The following is a 13275-nucleotide window of genomic DNA, read 5'->3' as shown; positions in this document are numbered from 1 at the left end:
GTGCCCCTGAGTTTTAAAACCCCTGATGAAACAGTGGATCATCTTGAATAGCTTGAAACCTCAAGCAGAGACCAACTCAGAAACAGTTAAGGAAATGGTCAACAAACGGATACAAGGCAAATCCTATGGTCTGTGCACACTCCTATAATACAGGAATACACTTTAAGTAGAAATTTTATCAAAGGGAACTTGAGAAAAGCAATGCAACATTTTGCAGTAAAACATTGCAAACCTCAGCACAACTGTAGGAAGTTGGAAATAGTACCTACAAAACTGCTCATTTTGGCTGCCATTAAGCAATTTAGCAGTGCACCAAACCAACAGTTTTCTTTGAAAGCTTAGAATGTGTCTTAATTATCCTAATTGTCTATTTACCTGCAGTGTGGAAACAGCCCTTCCAACAATACAGAGGTCATGAGACACGCATTACTCTCGTGTCTTTGTGATCATGAACCACTGTTCAACGTTAGTCGTAACTGCAGAAGTAACATTTTGGTCCTGGTGTTTTAGGAAGTACACCTAACATAAGTTACCATCTCCTTTAAGGCAGATGGCCAGATGACTTGCTTTGAGGGCCTCCTGATAAATTATTAGTCCTACAATTAGGGAAAACATGAAATAGCATAGTTACACAGCTAAAGGTGTAATTGAAGATACCAACAGTTGCCAATGTCTTTTGTGATTCCTACAACTTTCACACATCTGGCAGTCCAGCAAAAAAGAAGACCAAAGGATGTCTGCACAATCCGAGGAAAATAATTGACCCATTTTTAGGTGCAGTAGTCACAATATTAGTTCAACAGATACTAGGTTAGCCTAAGTATGGTTCTACCAGGCTTTGAGTCAAACTCCAAGGGAGAAAAACTCAACTAAGGTCAACACTGCTGAAGATTTGGGAAAGGTTTTCCCAGCCAGCAAGCACCCCTTGAGCTAGGACTTGCCTGATCTCGCTCCCCCGCCCCCCAAAAAACCCATTACTCAAATACTAGCCACAATTTAAAGTATGTTAGTTTCCAGTGGAGTTTAACATGGCTGTTTGTTTAGCCACTTCTGACCCACTAACTTTCAAATTAAAAAATACCTTGCTCTCTGGATTAGGGCTTCCAAACCCTGTGTTTATTGCTTTGCTCCCTGATGATAGCTCTTACAATGGGGACGGGTTGTCCTCCAGAAGTTGAACCTAGCTACTAGTCAGTGGTCAGCAGTTGCAGTCCAACAACTGGCAAGCCACCCATGGTTTTAACTGTAAGGCAGCTACAGCACTGACTTAGTTGCAAGAGACCTAGGACTACAAGCAGTAAAATCCTATTCTAAAAGCAGGACTTAACATTGAAATATCCCTGCTGCAAAACTTCCATTAGGTTCTTGGAAACCATCCAGGCTACTCTGCTGGAATATTTCTCCAGCCATTTTAGTTCAGCCAGACTGTTTTTGGACAGCCTTAACTTAATGCAGGGAGCAACACGGCATCTGCTGTTAGCTAGGATCAGTGGTCCAGGTGTAAAAACAAACTACAACACTAGATGTCATAAGGTTGGTGTTAAAGGCGACACAATAGAACCATGCAAGATCATGCAATGTGTGGAGAAAGTGGATAGAGGGAAGCTTTTGTCTCCATCTCTACACTGGAATTCAGTGACCGTCAATGAAGCTGAATGGTGGAAGATTCAGGACAGACAAAAGGTTGTACCTCTAGCTGTTGACTGCTTCATATGGTGCTCTGCTGGCTGGCTCTGATGGGAGTTGAGTCCCAACTGTCTCTGGAGGACCACACAGGGGTCCCCATCCCTCATTGAAGTAGAACTTTCAGCAGATGAGGAGGCAATACACTTTAGAAGGAAGCTCCACTGGCTTCCATATAGGATCCAGGTCTCCAATTAAGCCCTGGTCATATATTTCTGAAACAATGTAGAACCAGACCACAGGAAAGTACCCTACCACCACATCCTCCAACTTGGTCTGGTGATATCTGGGCTTAAATATGCTTTGGATCAGGGCACTCCAATAGATGATGGATGCAGCAAGAGAGCCAGTGTGGTGTAGTGGTTAAGAGCGGTGGACTTGTAATCTGGTGAACCGGGTTCGATTCCCCGCTCTTCCACATGCAGTTGCTGTGTGACCTTGGGCTAGTCACACTTCTCTGAAGTCTCACAGCCTCACTGACCTCACAGAGTGTTTGTTGTGGGGGAGGAAGGGAAAAGAGAACGTTAGCCGCTTTGAGACTCCTTAGGGTAGTGATAAAGCGGGATATCAAATCCAAACTCCTTCTTTATATCTGAACTATGGGGCACAACAAACATATAGCCCGTGTATGGCACTCTTTTAGAGCAAGCACCATTCACCCTGAAATAATGCCAGCAAGCCTCCATAGAGAAATAAAAAGTTTAATAATACTTTAAAAAAAAGCCTATCTATTTAAACATAAGGAACCAAGGATATTCAGATCCAAGAATGAAAAAAAGGTGGTTTTTGGAGTCCATCAACTTCACTTAACGGTTGCTTTTCCGCAAAGGACTGTCAACTGGTTCTAAGGAAGGGGGGGGAAGAAAAAAAGCATGGGCAATTGATGGAGCTCTCCAAACATCCCTCTGAACCACCAAATCTCCAGATTCTATGCAAGGAATGCCTTACACAGAAGTATTTCTGAGAACTACTTGCATGGATTTTTCAGACCTGAGAAGGAACACTGCAGATTGGCACTGCTGACAGCGATGTTATGACGAACCCTGCCAGCCCCCCTGCGGGGACAGAGCCATTTCCAAGGTTTATTTGTTCTGCACACTTACCACAAGGCTGTGGATATGCTGGACGGTGTCCTCATTCAATAATTCCACATTGACGTTCTGGAGGTCATCGCCAGCCGAGCAGAGAGTCTGAACAAGAGCAGAGAGTTGCTGTTTGCAAGCCGCATGGGTCGTGCGCGTGCATCATTACGCATGTTATTGCTTCGTGTCACATAAAGAAAGTGGGCAGAGAAAAGTTCCTCTCCCTCTTTCCTAATGCTAGAACGTCAGGGCGTAGGACTTACTTATGCAGCACAGAGTTGAACTATGGAACACTCTCCCACAGGAAGAAGCAATGGCCACCAAACTGGATGGTTATAAAAGTTGATTAGACAAATTCATGGCAGAGAGGGCTACTGGTGGCTACCTAGCCATGGTGGCTATGCTCTGCGCCTCCACAGCTGGAAGCAGCAATGAAAGGGGTTTGGGAGACGCCCTTAATTTTTGTGTGTCTCAACTTGGATGCATTTATATTTGCAAATCAAAGATTCACAGCCCCCCTCGGCTGATACAGTACCTTTCCATCAGACAAAGGGATGTTGACAAAGGGAACTGAGCTTTCGTGGGGCATCGACATACTCCGGAGCGTCACCGCCTGCGTTCTCTCCGAGGCAGATGCACTTTTGGAGAGACCCCTTTGTGGAAATCTAGGCACCAGAAAGAGGTGGGGAAGGGGGGTGGAGGAGAGGGAAGGCGGTTCAGAAAAGGGCAAAACAACTGATGGAGGAGATGACGCAAGACCCCTATAAGGAGAGGGTCCAGACATTTGGCGATGTTTGAGGAGGTTAGTTTTAAGGAAAAGGTCAGATGAGCCATGATAGAGGTGCATGGAATTGCACACGGCGCATAGAAAGTGGACAGAGAGAATTTTTTCTTCCTCTCTCATAATACATTACAATTTAGCAATATCCAATGAAACTGAATGTTGGGAGATTTTTTGGGACAGAGAAAAGGAAGTACCAGCTCAAACCTCTTCCCACACTGAGCTTCTCAGGTAGACTGGAAGGGAACAAAGGCTTGATTATCTAGTTCTTCCCAAGGTGAGGGGAAGGGGGCATAGCTAAACCTGGCAGGACAGCTTAAAGGTAAAGGGACCCCTGACCATTAGGTCCAGTCGTGACCGACTCTGGGGTTGCGGCGCACATCTCACTTTATTGGCCGAGGGAGCTGGTGTACAGCTTCCAGCTCATGTGGCCAGCATGACTAAGCCGCTTCTGGCAAACCAGAGCAGTGCACGGAAACACCGTTTACCTTCCCGCCGGAGCGGTACCTATTTATCTACTTGCACTTTGACGTGCTTTCGAACTGCTAGGTTGGCAGGAGGGCAGGACAGCTTACTTGATTGTATTAACCCCTTCATGCATTCATTGGACTTAGGTTGGCTGCACGAGTCTTGATTATCCCACAATATAAACAGCATGGCTTGCCTTTTAGAGCCCAATGAGATGCACTTGGAAGCAGACACCGGCCGCTCCCGCATTGAGGTCGATCGCTCAATGGTTCTCCCGTTTGGAGTGGCGTATGTAGACCTGATGGGACACAGGGGGCATTTACAGGATTTTAAGGTTGCAGCAGCAGTTCTTCCTATGCTTGCTCCTGTGAGAATTCTCTATAAGGAGAGGTCAAATGGCAGACAGAATGATCACAAGGAGCGGAGCTGTTGCAGCTGTGGAGACTTACCCATGTAGTCCGTAGATCACTTCATGCTTCTCTTAGGTAGTTCATAACATTATAAAAACATCAAAAGTACAAAGTAATGCCACATTTTAAAGCAAAAACAGAATGATTAGGGGCGAAATTCTCTTAAACATCAAGATAAACCCAATTAAAAGATATAATAGCCCATGCTTTTTTCTGGGGGTACGCAGGGGTACACATACCCCTAAACATTTTGTGAATCTTTGTACTTTTGTCCATTTACTGTATTTATTTTTCCCAATTTGAACAATAAAATGGCGATTATCTTGAATCAAAATGAGAGTACACCTAAACATTTTTTTAGAAAAAAAGCACTGATCATAACTACTAGCAGATAAGAATAGCACATAATAACTATAACTGATGATAATAATAATAATAATAGCAGATATTATCATTATTATTTATTTGCTTATTTATTACCTGCTCCTCACCCTAATAATAACTAATAGCATATAACAGCTACCAGCAGATTTAAAACACAGAAATGCAGCAGAGCCAAGAAGTCCTACCCACCTAATATGCAGGCAGATAGAGATGCCTGGAGAACTACATTCAGTTCCCAAGGCCTGAGGTTTCTCAGCCATGAGCTACGTGACTGAGGACATGGACAGGTGTTTTTTTAAAGCTTCCTAGTACAACCATGAGGGCTAGCAACCTGTTTTTTCTAAGACTATTCTCATAAGCAGCTTCATGAAGCCTCTTTTTAAAACAGAAGGCATTGGCCATCAACAGCCATCACTTACAAGGAGCAGAAGCAGCTTCCAGCCAGTTAAAAGCTCCACTGATTTCATGCTTGTAGCCTCCCCCATCGAAATATGTAGAACTTGGTCTTTAGCTGGACAGCACCATATTTTACTGGGTGTTAGATATGGCGCAGCGGTCAGCAAACTTTTTCAGCAGGGGGCTGGTCCACTGTCCCTCAGACCTTGTGGGGGGCCAGACTATATTTTGAAGGGCGAAAAATGAACGAATTCCTATGCCTCGCAAATAACCCAGAGATGCATTTTAAATAAAAGGACACATTCTACTGTAAAAACAGGCTGATTCCTGGACCATCCACGGGCCGGATTGAGAAGGCAATTGGGCCGGATCTGGCCCCTGGGCCTTAGTTTGCCTACCCATGGCATAGGCATAGGGTCTCTTGTGCCATAGGCAGAGCTGCTCCTTTGAAAGCCAACGCACTTCGTTGCCTCACAAGAAGAACCAAAAACAATGCAGCAAGAATATAGGGTTACTCTTACCTGGACGGAGTCCCTTGCTTTCCCTTTACAGCAGAAGCCAAGGAAGCCAGAGAATTTGTTTTAAATGCCTGCAAGTGTGTTAAGCAGCAAAACAGGGCATTAGGCCACAAAGGTAGTCCAAGGAAAAATCAAAGTTGTTTAGCATTCCTAAAAGTCACCCGATTCTTCACTGTTTGGAACAGCAATCTAGTTTTGCAGATTTATAGGCAATGGGAAATTGAATAATGTGGGACTTGTATGTCTGTTTCCTGCCTCCAGTGAATAACCTGTGTGCCACACAAAGCATTTCCCAGCTCACATGCACTACCTCACACATAGAATGCTGCATAAGATCAGCATATACACCTTTTGTGCCCTGGTGCTAATGTCAGACTTGAGGGGGGCAAGGGATTTCAGGTAGAGCCTGCCCCCACCCCAAGCACCTGTCGGGATCTGATCTTGCCATGCACACAAAATTCTCACGCTGACTTCTGTTGATGCTGACTTTGCACAGAGAACCTTGGGGGAATGGGCCCTTTGCCAATCTTGGGGGCCACTGAACATTCAACCTCACCAGGATCACTCCATTTCCAGGGTTGCAGAGACAAATAACTCTCCAGGCCACACTGCTAAAGAGGGTAGATTTGAATCAGCAAAAAAGTGTAGCGTGTCTTACATATTGGACCTGCAACAAAACAGTGAGAGTGCTCTCATGCAGGTTTCTAGACTGCGGAGCCCTTTCCCAGGATATTCCATTCCATTCCCAACCTCAGTTTTGTTCCCAGGACACTCAGCATTGCATGTGCATTTAGCGTACTCAGTCCTCGTTGAGCTATCTTCAGGTCGTTTCCCCATCTAAGGTTTTTTTGCGGGGGGGTTGGTACATCCACAAACCTCCAGGTTCCTCAGAGCCACCTAATGTCTCCCTCTTGTGCATGGATAGTACTGTTTTGGCTACAGAAGGATCCACACTTAAGAGAATGAATTTGCTATGAGCACATATGGGATACTTTCCCCCACTTACCTTTCGAGACAGTTTCCTGGCCGGGGCTCCACTCCCTTCTTCCTCTCCCTTGTATTCCACAATTGTCGTGACCTTAACTAGAAGGGGCAATTTGGTCAAGGGTTAGTATAGGCATGTTATGCATGCATCTTACATCAGTCTCTCCAAAGCTATGGCAGGATACTTTGGCTTGGATCAAACTGTTAGGATTTTACGTAAGCCGATGCTGGCTAGTGTGATTAGTATAAATCACATGAGATGTCTGAGAAGAGTGTGGGAACGGAAGACTGTCTTATCTCTTCCGTCTGAGAGTGTTATTGGACTATACTTTCGTTTTTGCTATATGCTTTCTGTTTCTGCCAGAGTTTGGAGAACACAGATGTGATTATGGATTCTCTGTGTATATTGTGAATAAAACGTGGTTTGGATCTATGGATGTTTTTATCTTCTTGCTGTGTGATGCCAGAAGACTTGTGTGCACTTTTCATATGAGAAGTGTCGCAGAGGGGCACTCTGTAGTGAAGGGACATGCCATTTCAGAGACGAGCCTACTGGGAGACGGAGGTACTGGGGGGTCTGCTGTCCCCCCAGGAGTGTTTGCCAACACAAACAGCATCAGGTTTTGCACACTCGTGAACTTTCCTCTTCTTCTGTCCCACAGGGAAGAAAGAACACTCCCAAGGGCCCATGGAAATAAAATGACTGCTCAGAGCATAATGCCATTCCAGAAATCTATGGTGTGACCACACCTGAAATTCTATGTACTGTTCTGGTCGCCTCACCTCAAAAAGGACGTGGTGCAATCCGACTGTGAGGGGAAATGGCAGCACTGGGGTTTTTATTAGTTTAGGTAAAAGAGATGGCATGATAGAAGCTTATGAAATTATGAGTGGCATGGAGAAAGCAGATAAGGGGGGGAAATTGTCTCCTCTCATCACACTAGAAGTCGTGGACATCCTATTCAGGTGAATGTTGGAAGATTCACAGAGGAAGATAAAAGAAAGGACTTATTCATGCAGTTAAATTAAGGAACTCGATCCCACATGAGGCAACGTGAATGGCTTTAAAAGAGGATTGGACAAATTCATGGAGGAGGGGGCTATTGAGGGCTACTAGCAATGAAGGCTACTATCCATGATGGCTATAGTCTGCTTTCATGGTAGGAGGCAGTAAATGCTTCTGAATACCAGTTATTGGAAACAACCGGAGGGAAAGTGTGCTCTTGTGTGGGGAGTCTGTTCCTACAGGCATCTAGTTTGCCACTGTGAGAAGAGGAGGCTGGAGTAGATGGGCCATTGGGCCTGATCCAGCAGGCTTCTTATGACCCCCCCCCCCCAGAACAACTGGTAAGCCAGATCTTCTGCATTTGGGGCCCCAGATGTCTACTCCAAAGTCCAGCCCTGACAGCATCACTGCCATCGAACGTTGACCGGCTTGGCATGGAACAGCAAGTTAAACCATGGCCAAGCATGAACATTCTCAAACCATAGTTTAGCACGTCCCCAGAGAGGAGATTGCACCCAGTTTGTTTCTCCTCCATCTGAGAGCTAAGCTGTGGTTTGGCTTAGCATATCCTCCACATCCAGGTTCCTGGGTTTCTTTTGCTCCAAACAAACCTTGGCTACTACTACTGTAGTTAGATAAACCACAGGCCCTGATCTGGAGGATATGCTAAGCTAAACCATGGTTTGGCACAGCTGTAGAGGGACTGAGAAACAGCAGCAGCAGCAGCAGCAGCGATCTCCCTTGCATGAAACTGGGCAACCCTCCCTCCAAGCAATGCTAAGCTTGGAAGGTCAGCTCACCTCGTTTGCTGTTGGTCCTCACTAGTCTGGGAGTTGGCATATCTGCTGCGCAGCAATCATTCTGTGGACAGGAGGGAGAAAGAGGTGGTATTATCAGGCCAGAATCTCTGTTGTGGGTTTGGCTGCTGGATCCAAAGAGTTGGACACATGGATGACTGTCAGAAGAGGCAGGTGTCTGGGGCATGTGGAAATCACATATGAAAAATCTTCCCTCTGGAGCCTAGTCATCCCATGGGAAGTTGACTTATACTGAGACAGACCAATGGTCCATTTATCTCAGTATTGTCTGCACTGACTGACAGCAGTTCTCCAAGATACCAGGCAGGAGATTTTCCCCAGCCCTACCGAGAGATGCCAGGAATTGAATCTGAGACCTTCTGCATGCAAAACAGATGTTCTATCAATGATCTACTTAGAATCATAGAATTGTAGAGTTGGAAGGGATCCGGGGGGGGGGGGGTGTCATCTAATTCAACTCTCTGCAATGCAGAAATCAATACTCAGGCCCCCCCATCCACTTTGAAACCATTCTGGACCTTGCTTAGCTTTGCAAATGTGCTAGCAGTTTTATTCCCCAAAGGACCTGGGACAAATATCGCATTCCACCCAGAGCTTGCCAGAGCTTTGACAAATGGGGCTGGCTTCTACTCCAATTTGCCTCTCCCACCCGCCATTTAAAACTGCTTTCTCACCGCTTCCAGTGGTGTCCAAACTTTTTTCAATGAGGGCCAGATTGAAGTTGTTGAGCTTTTGTTAGGATTTTACTCCAAAGTTGTTGAGCTTTTTTAGGGTTGAAGTTGTTGAGGGTTTTTGGTTTTTTTGGGATTTTACCCCAGGAAATAAACTGCCACAGGGGCTGGATTAGGCCCCCAAAACAGACTTTGGAGATGCCTGGCTTACACCTACGAAGTAAGGCATTCTGGTATGGTGACACAGATCTGGCACCTGCATTCTCCTGGGTCATATCACGCAGAATACCTTGCTCTGAGAAAGGAATCCCTTTTATTAATGGGTGGACAAAAGGAGGAGGAGTGGGGGCAGTGCAGTACTTTGCACTACTGTAGGCTTTGGGGCAGTTGCCCCAATCTGCCACAACCTGAGAGCAGCATTGCTCAAGAGGCATAAGGATCCATTACTGGTTTTTTTAAAAAAGCATTTTCGTGTTACTTGGCCATACTTACTGCCATGGCAGTGGCGATGACTGTGGCAGCGGCAGCTTCTTCTTCCTTAAGATCTGTGGTACGGAGACAGGCAATTATACCAAGGCAGACAGTTGCTGATTAATCAAAGGGATTAGCTTCTTATCAATCACACATTCTTTATAAAATAAAGGTTGGAGCAAAATATGAGCATAAGTAGAGCCTGCTGGATCAGGCCAATGGCCCATCTAGTCCAGCATCCTGTTCTCACAGCGGCCAACCAGATACCCATAAGTGGGACCCGAGCACAAGAGCACTCTTCCCTCCTGTAGTTTCCAGCAACTGGTATAAGGAAGCATTAATGCTTCTGACCATGGAAGCATCGCATAGTTGTACTGGCTGGCAGCCATTAGTGGTCTTCTCCACAAATCTGCCTAATCTAAGTTGGTGGCCATCCTGAGGGAGGGAGTTCCACAGTTCAACAATGTGCTGCATGAAAAAGTACTAAGAAGTGGGAAGGGGAAAAGGAAAGTATTAAAATTGCACATAGTTAAGATATGGTGTTTGTTGATGACCATCAACTAAGTTGGCTTTACAAGGGAGTTAGACAAATTCATGTAGGAGAGGGGCCATCAACAGGTACAAGACAATGGCTTTATATTGCTTCCAATATCAGCGGCATTATGCCTCTGAATATAGCTGCTGGGGAGCACTATTGAGAAGAATGCAATTGCACTGGGGAAGAATGCAGTTGCACCTGGGTCTTGCTTTGGGGCTTTAGGCTTTTGATTGGCCACTCTGAGCAGGGCCGGCTTACCCATAGGCGCTCTCAGGGGCACCAGGCTCCAGAGTTGAGTGCAGGGAAGTCGGCGCACCGCAATGGGCTCTTCTGCTGTGGGTGGCTCTGCGCCGTGAGTTCAGAGGTGACCGAGCCAGCAAGATGCTGAGGCGGCCGGCTGGCTCCACCCTCCTGCGGCCTGGGACTGGGCAACGGGAGGGAGGGGTGGATCTTTGCACCCTGGCACCATATGTGCTTAAGACAGCCCTGACTGTGAGAACAGGATTCTGGACTCGATGGGCCACTGGCCTGGTCCAGCACATTCTTCTTATGTTTTATTAGCAGGCTTGTATCTGATGTTGCGCAGGTAGTCTTAAGTAACCAAAAAACTGTGTAGTTGTGAATTCAGCAGTTAAAATCTGTGTGGTTATAAAGGCTCAGTCACGATTCATAATGGCAAGCAATCTTATCCAAACATAAATGAAAACCGGCTCCTTGATCTCAGGATCCATCATGCAAAATTTGGTTGGGATATCTTAAGACGTGTCCAAATGCACAACAAACAAACCAAGAAACCGCTTTTCAAAATATATATTAGATGATGGGGGCCAAATGCAGCCTTCCAGGTCTCTATCCCTGACACTCAGGAGTCTCCCTAGGCCACACAGCCCTCACTGCCCTTGCTTTGCCCCCTCCTTGCACTCTGATTGTGCCTTCTGCTTGCCTGGGTGGAGGGCAGAGATGGGTGTGTGAGTGTGTGCAGAAACTAGCCTCCTGTGCAAAGGTAAAATTGATATTGGTGGCTACCTACCTTATAGTGGTTAAACAGTCCACCCTACTTCCAAGGGAACTCTGGGAATTGTAGTTCTGAGAGGGAAATAGGCATCTCCTACCAACTCTGAGCAGCCTAAGCCAACCACAGTTTCCAGAGTTCTTTAGAGGAAGCCCTGACTATCTAAAGTGGTGCGATACTGCTTTAACTGTATATAGTACAGATGGGGACTTAGTTGGGAGCAAGCCCCATTGAGAAAGTGACTGAGCAAAGTCACAAGGACCTACCTACATGATAATTAACACAATTCTAACCACGTCTACTCAGAAGTATATCTGCCTGAATTCAACAAGTCTTTCTCCCAGCAGGTAAGTGGGGTTGGGATAGCAGCCTCACCAATCAAGTCCTCCCGCCTCATTTTTCTCATGACCATCGGCATGGCCAGCAGCTCCACCTGGAATGCCTTCTCAGCTGTCTGCAGAAGCGAAGCCAGCTCTTTCTTCAAATCTCGCAGGTTTTCCTTTGCTTGGAGAAAGGGAGAAGGACAGAGGAAGCTGCCTTATGCTGAAGCAGTCCATTCATCTATCTACCTCAGTATTGTCTACACTGACTGGCAGCAGCTCTCCAGGCTGTGTTCTCTCTCCCAGGTCTACCTGCAGATGCCAGAGGTTGGACCTGGGACATTCTGCATGCAACAAAGATGCTCTAACCACTGGACAATATGGCCCTTGGCAGAAACACAGCACTGCAAGACCCTGAAATGAATAATCAAGTGAAGCAGCTAGAACTGAGGCATTTCTGTCCTTTGGGGGACAAAATTGCTAGCACATTTGCAAAGCTAAGCAAGGTTCAGAATGGTATGGATGGTGGACTGAGTGTTGAGACTTAAGCATTGCAGCGGGTTGAACTAGATGATACCTGGAGATCCCTTTCAAGTCTACAGTTCTATGATTCTATTCTTCTAAGCCCCACTCCTTGCTTCACACTCCACTTCTCCAAGATTCATTTATTTATGCTCCACCTTTTCCTCCACGGAGCTCAAGGTGGCTTATACATGGTTCTCCCCCTTCTCCCTTAATCCTCACTGAAAGGCAGTGATTGAGCAGGGCTTTGAACCCTGGTGTCTCCCAGGTCCTGCCCCAGCACCCTGCCCCAGCCTTTCTCAACCTTGGGTTCCCCGACGTTGTTGGACTACAACTCCCATCATCCCTGACCACTGACCCTGCTAGCTAGGGATGATGGGAGCTGTAGTCCAACGAAATCCGGGGACCCAAGGTTGAGAAAGGCGGCTCTTACCGCTACGCCAGGCTGGCTCACATTTCCTCACTCATACCACCCGTTTTGCCCGCCCCATCCCGAGGCCTCACCCTGGTGCTGGAAATCCCGCAGAAAGAGACTGATGCGCTGGTCCCTCTGCTCCTTGCTCAAGAGGCTCCGATCCGACTCCACGCCGGAGTCCGCGCTGCGCTTCTTCGCCTCGTTCAGGTGTTTCCTTAGCGCCATGTCTCGCTCCCAGCTCACAAATCGGGAAAGCCCAGAAAGGAGAAAGCATCTCTCTCTGTGTGGATTTATTGCAGTTCCCCGCCCTGGCTGTGGACACGCCCACTTAGGACCCTGGAGAAGGGGGGGGGGCGCTGATTGCAGGTGTAAGGCACGCTCTTTCTCTGAAGAAGCCAAATCTAGCCCTGGGGATGGATGGATCAGCTGCATGGAGCTGTTCCTTTGTGGATGCATTTAGCTCTCCCAGTTTATTGAAAGGAGGGGTGTTTTCACAACAGACTTGGCTTTAAAAAAAAGTGGGAGGCTCAATTCCTGGATTAGTTTTCCTCCATTAATGTCTACTTTTTCCTAGCTATCTCAGCATGGTGGTGCAGTGATAGATTTCACCTGCTGAATTTCACAGTTGTTAAAAGGCACTGGAGTGAGTAGATATTGTTGCATGTGTGAACAAATGGCTGTATTCAGTTGGGTTTACTCAAGAATAACTGTGTTTAGGGTCACAACCCCAGGGTAGTTTTGCCAGTGTCTAATTTTTTCACAAGAGTTTTGTTGGCCTAATGACTGAGACAGAAAG

At 46.5% G+C, this 13275-nt stretch overlaps 1 protein-coding gene across 1 annotated transcript; it reads right to left on the bottom strand.

Moving 5' to 3' along the window:
• Positions 1-2400: 2400 nt before the first annotated feature.
• LOC310682778 (borealin-2-like) lies at positions 2401-12780 on the bottom strand. The gene is made up of 10 exons (XM_083451999.1): positions 12569-12780; positions 11598-11726; positions 9694-9746; positions 8513-8573; positions 6729-6805; positions 5726-5793; positions 4211-4312; positions 3301-3430; positions 2787-2873; positions 2401-2527 (listed from the first exon to the last, which is right to left on the bottom strand). The coding sequence occupies exons 1-10, from the start codon at positions 12702-12704 to the stop codon at positions 2486-2488; spliced, it is 885 nt and encodes a 294-aa protein (XP_083308125.1). The 5' UTR covers positions 12705-12780; the 3' UTR covers positions 2401-2485.
• Between the last annotated feature and the right edge of the window lie 495 nt (positions 12781-13275).

This window comes from Podarcis tiliguerta (assembly GCF_965153285.1).
Source record: "Podarcis tiliguerta genome assembly, chromosome: 8".
NCBI classification, from domain to species: Eukaryota; Metazoa; Chordata; class Lepidosauria; order Squamata; family Lacertidae; genus Podarcis; species Podarcis tiliguerta.
Note: the sequence above shows the minus strand (reverse complement) of the source record. Positions and strands in the feature narration are given on the sequence as shown.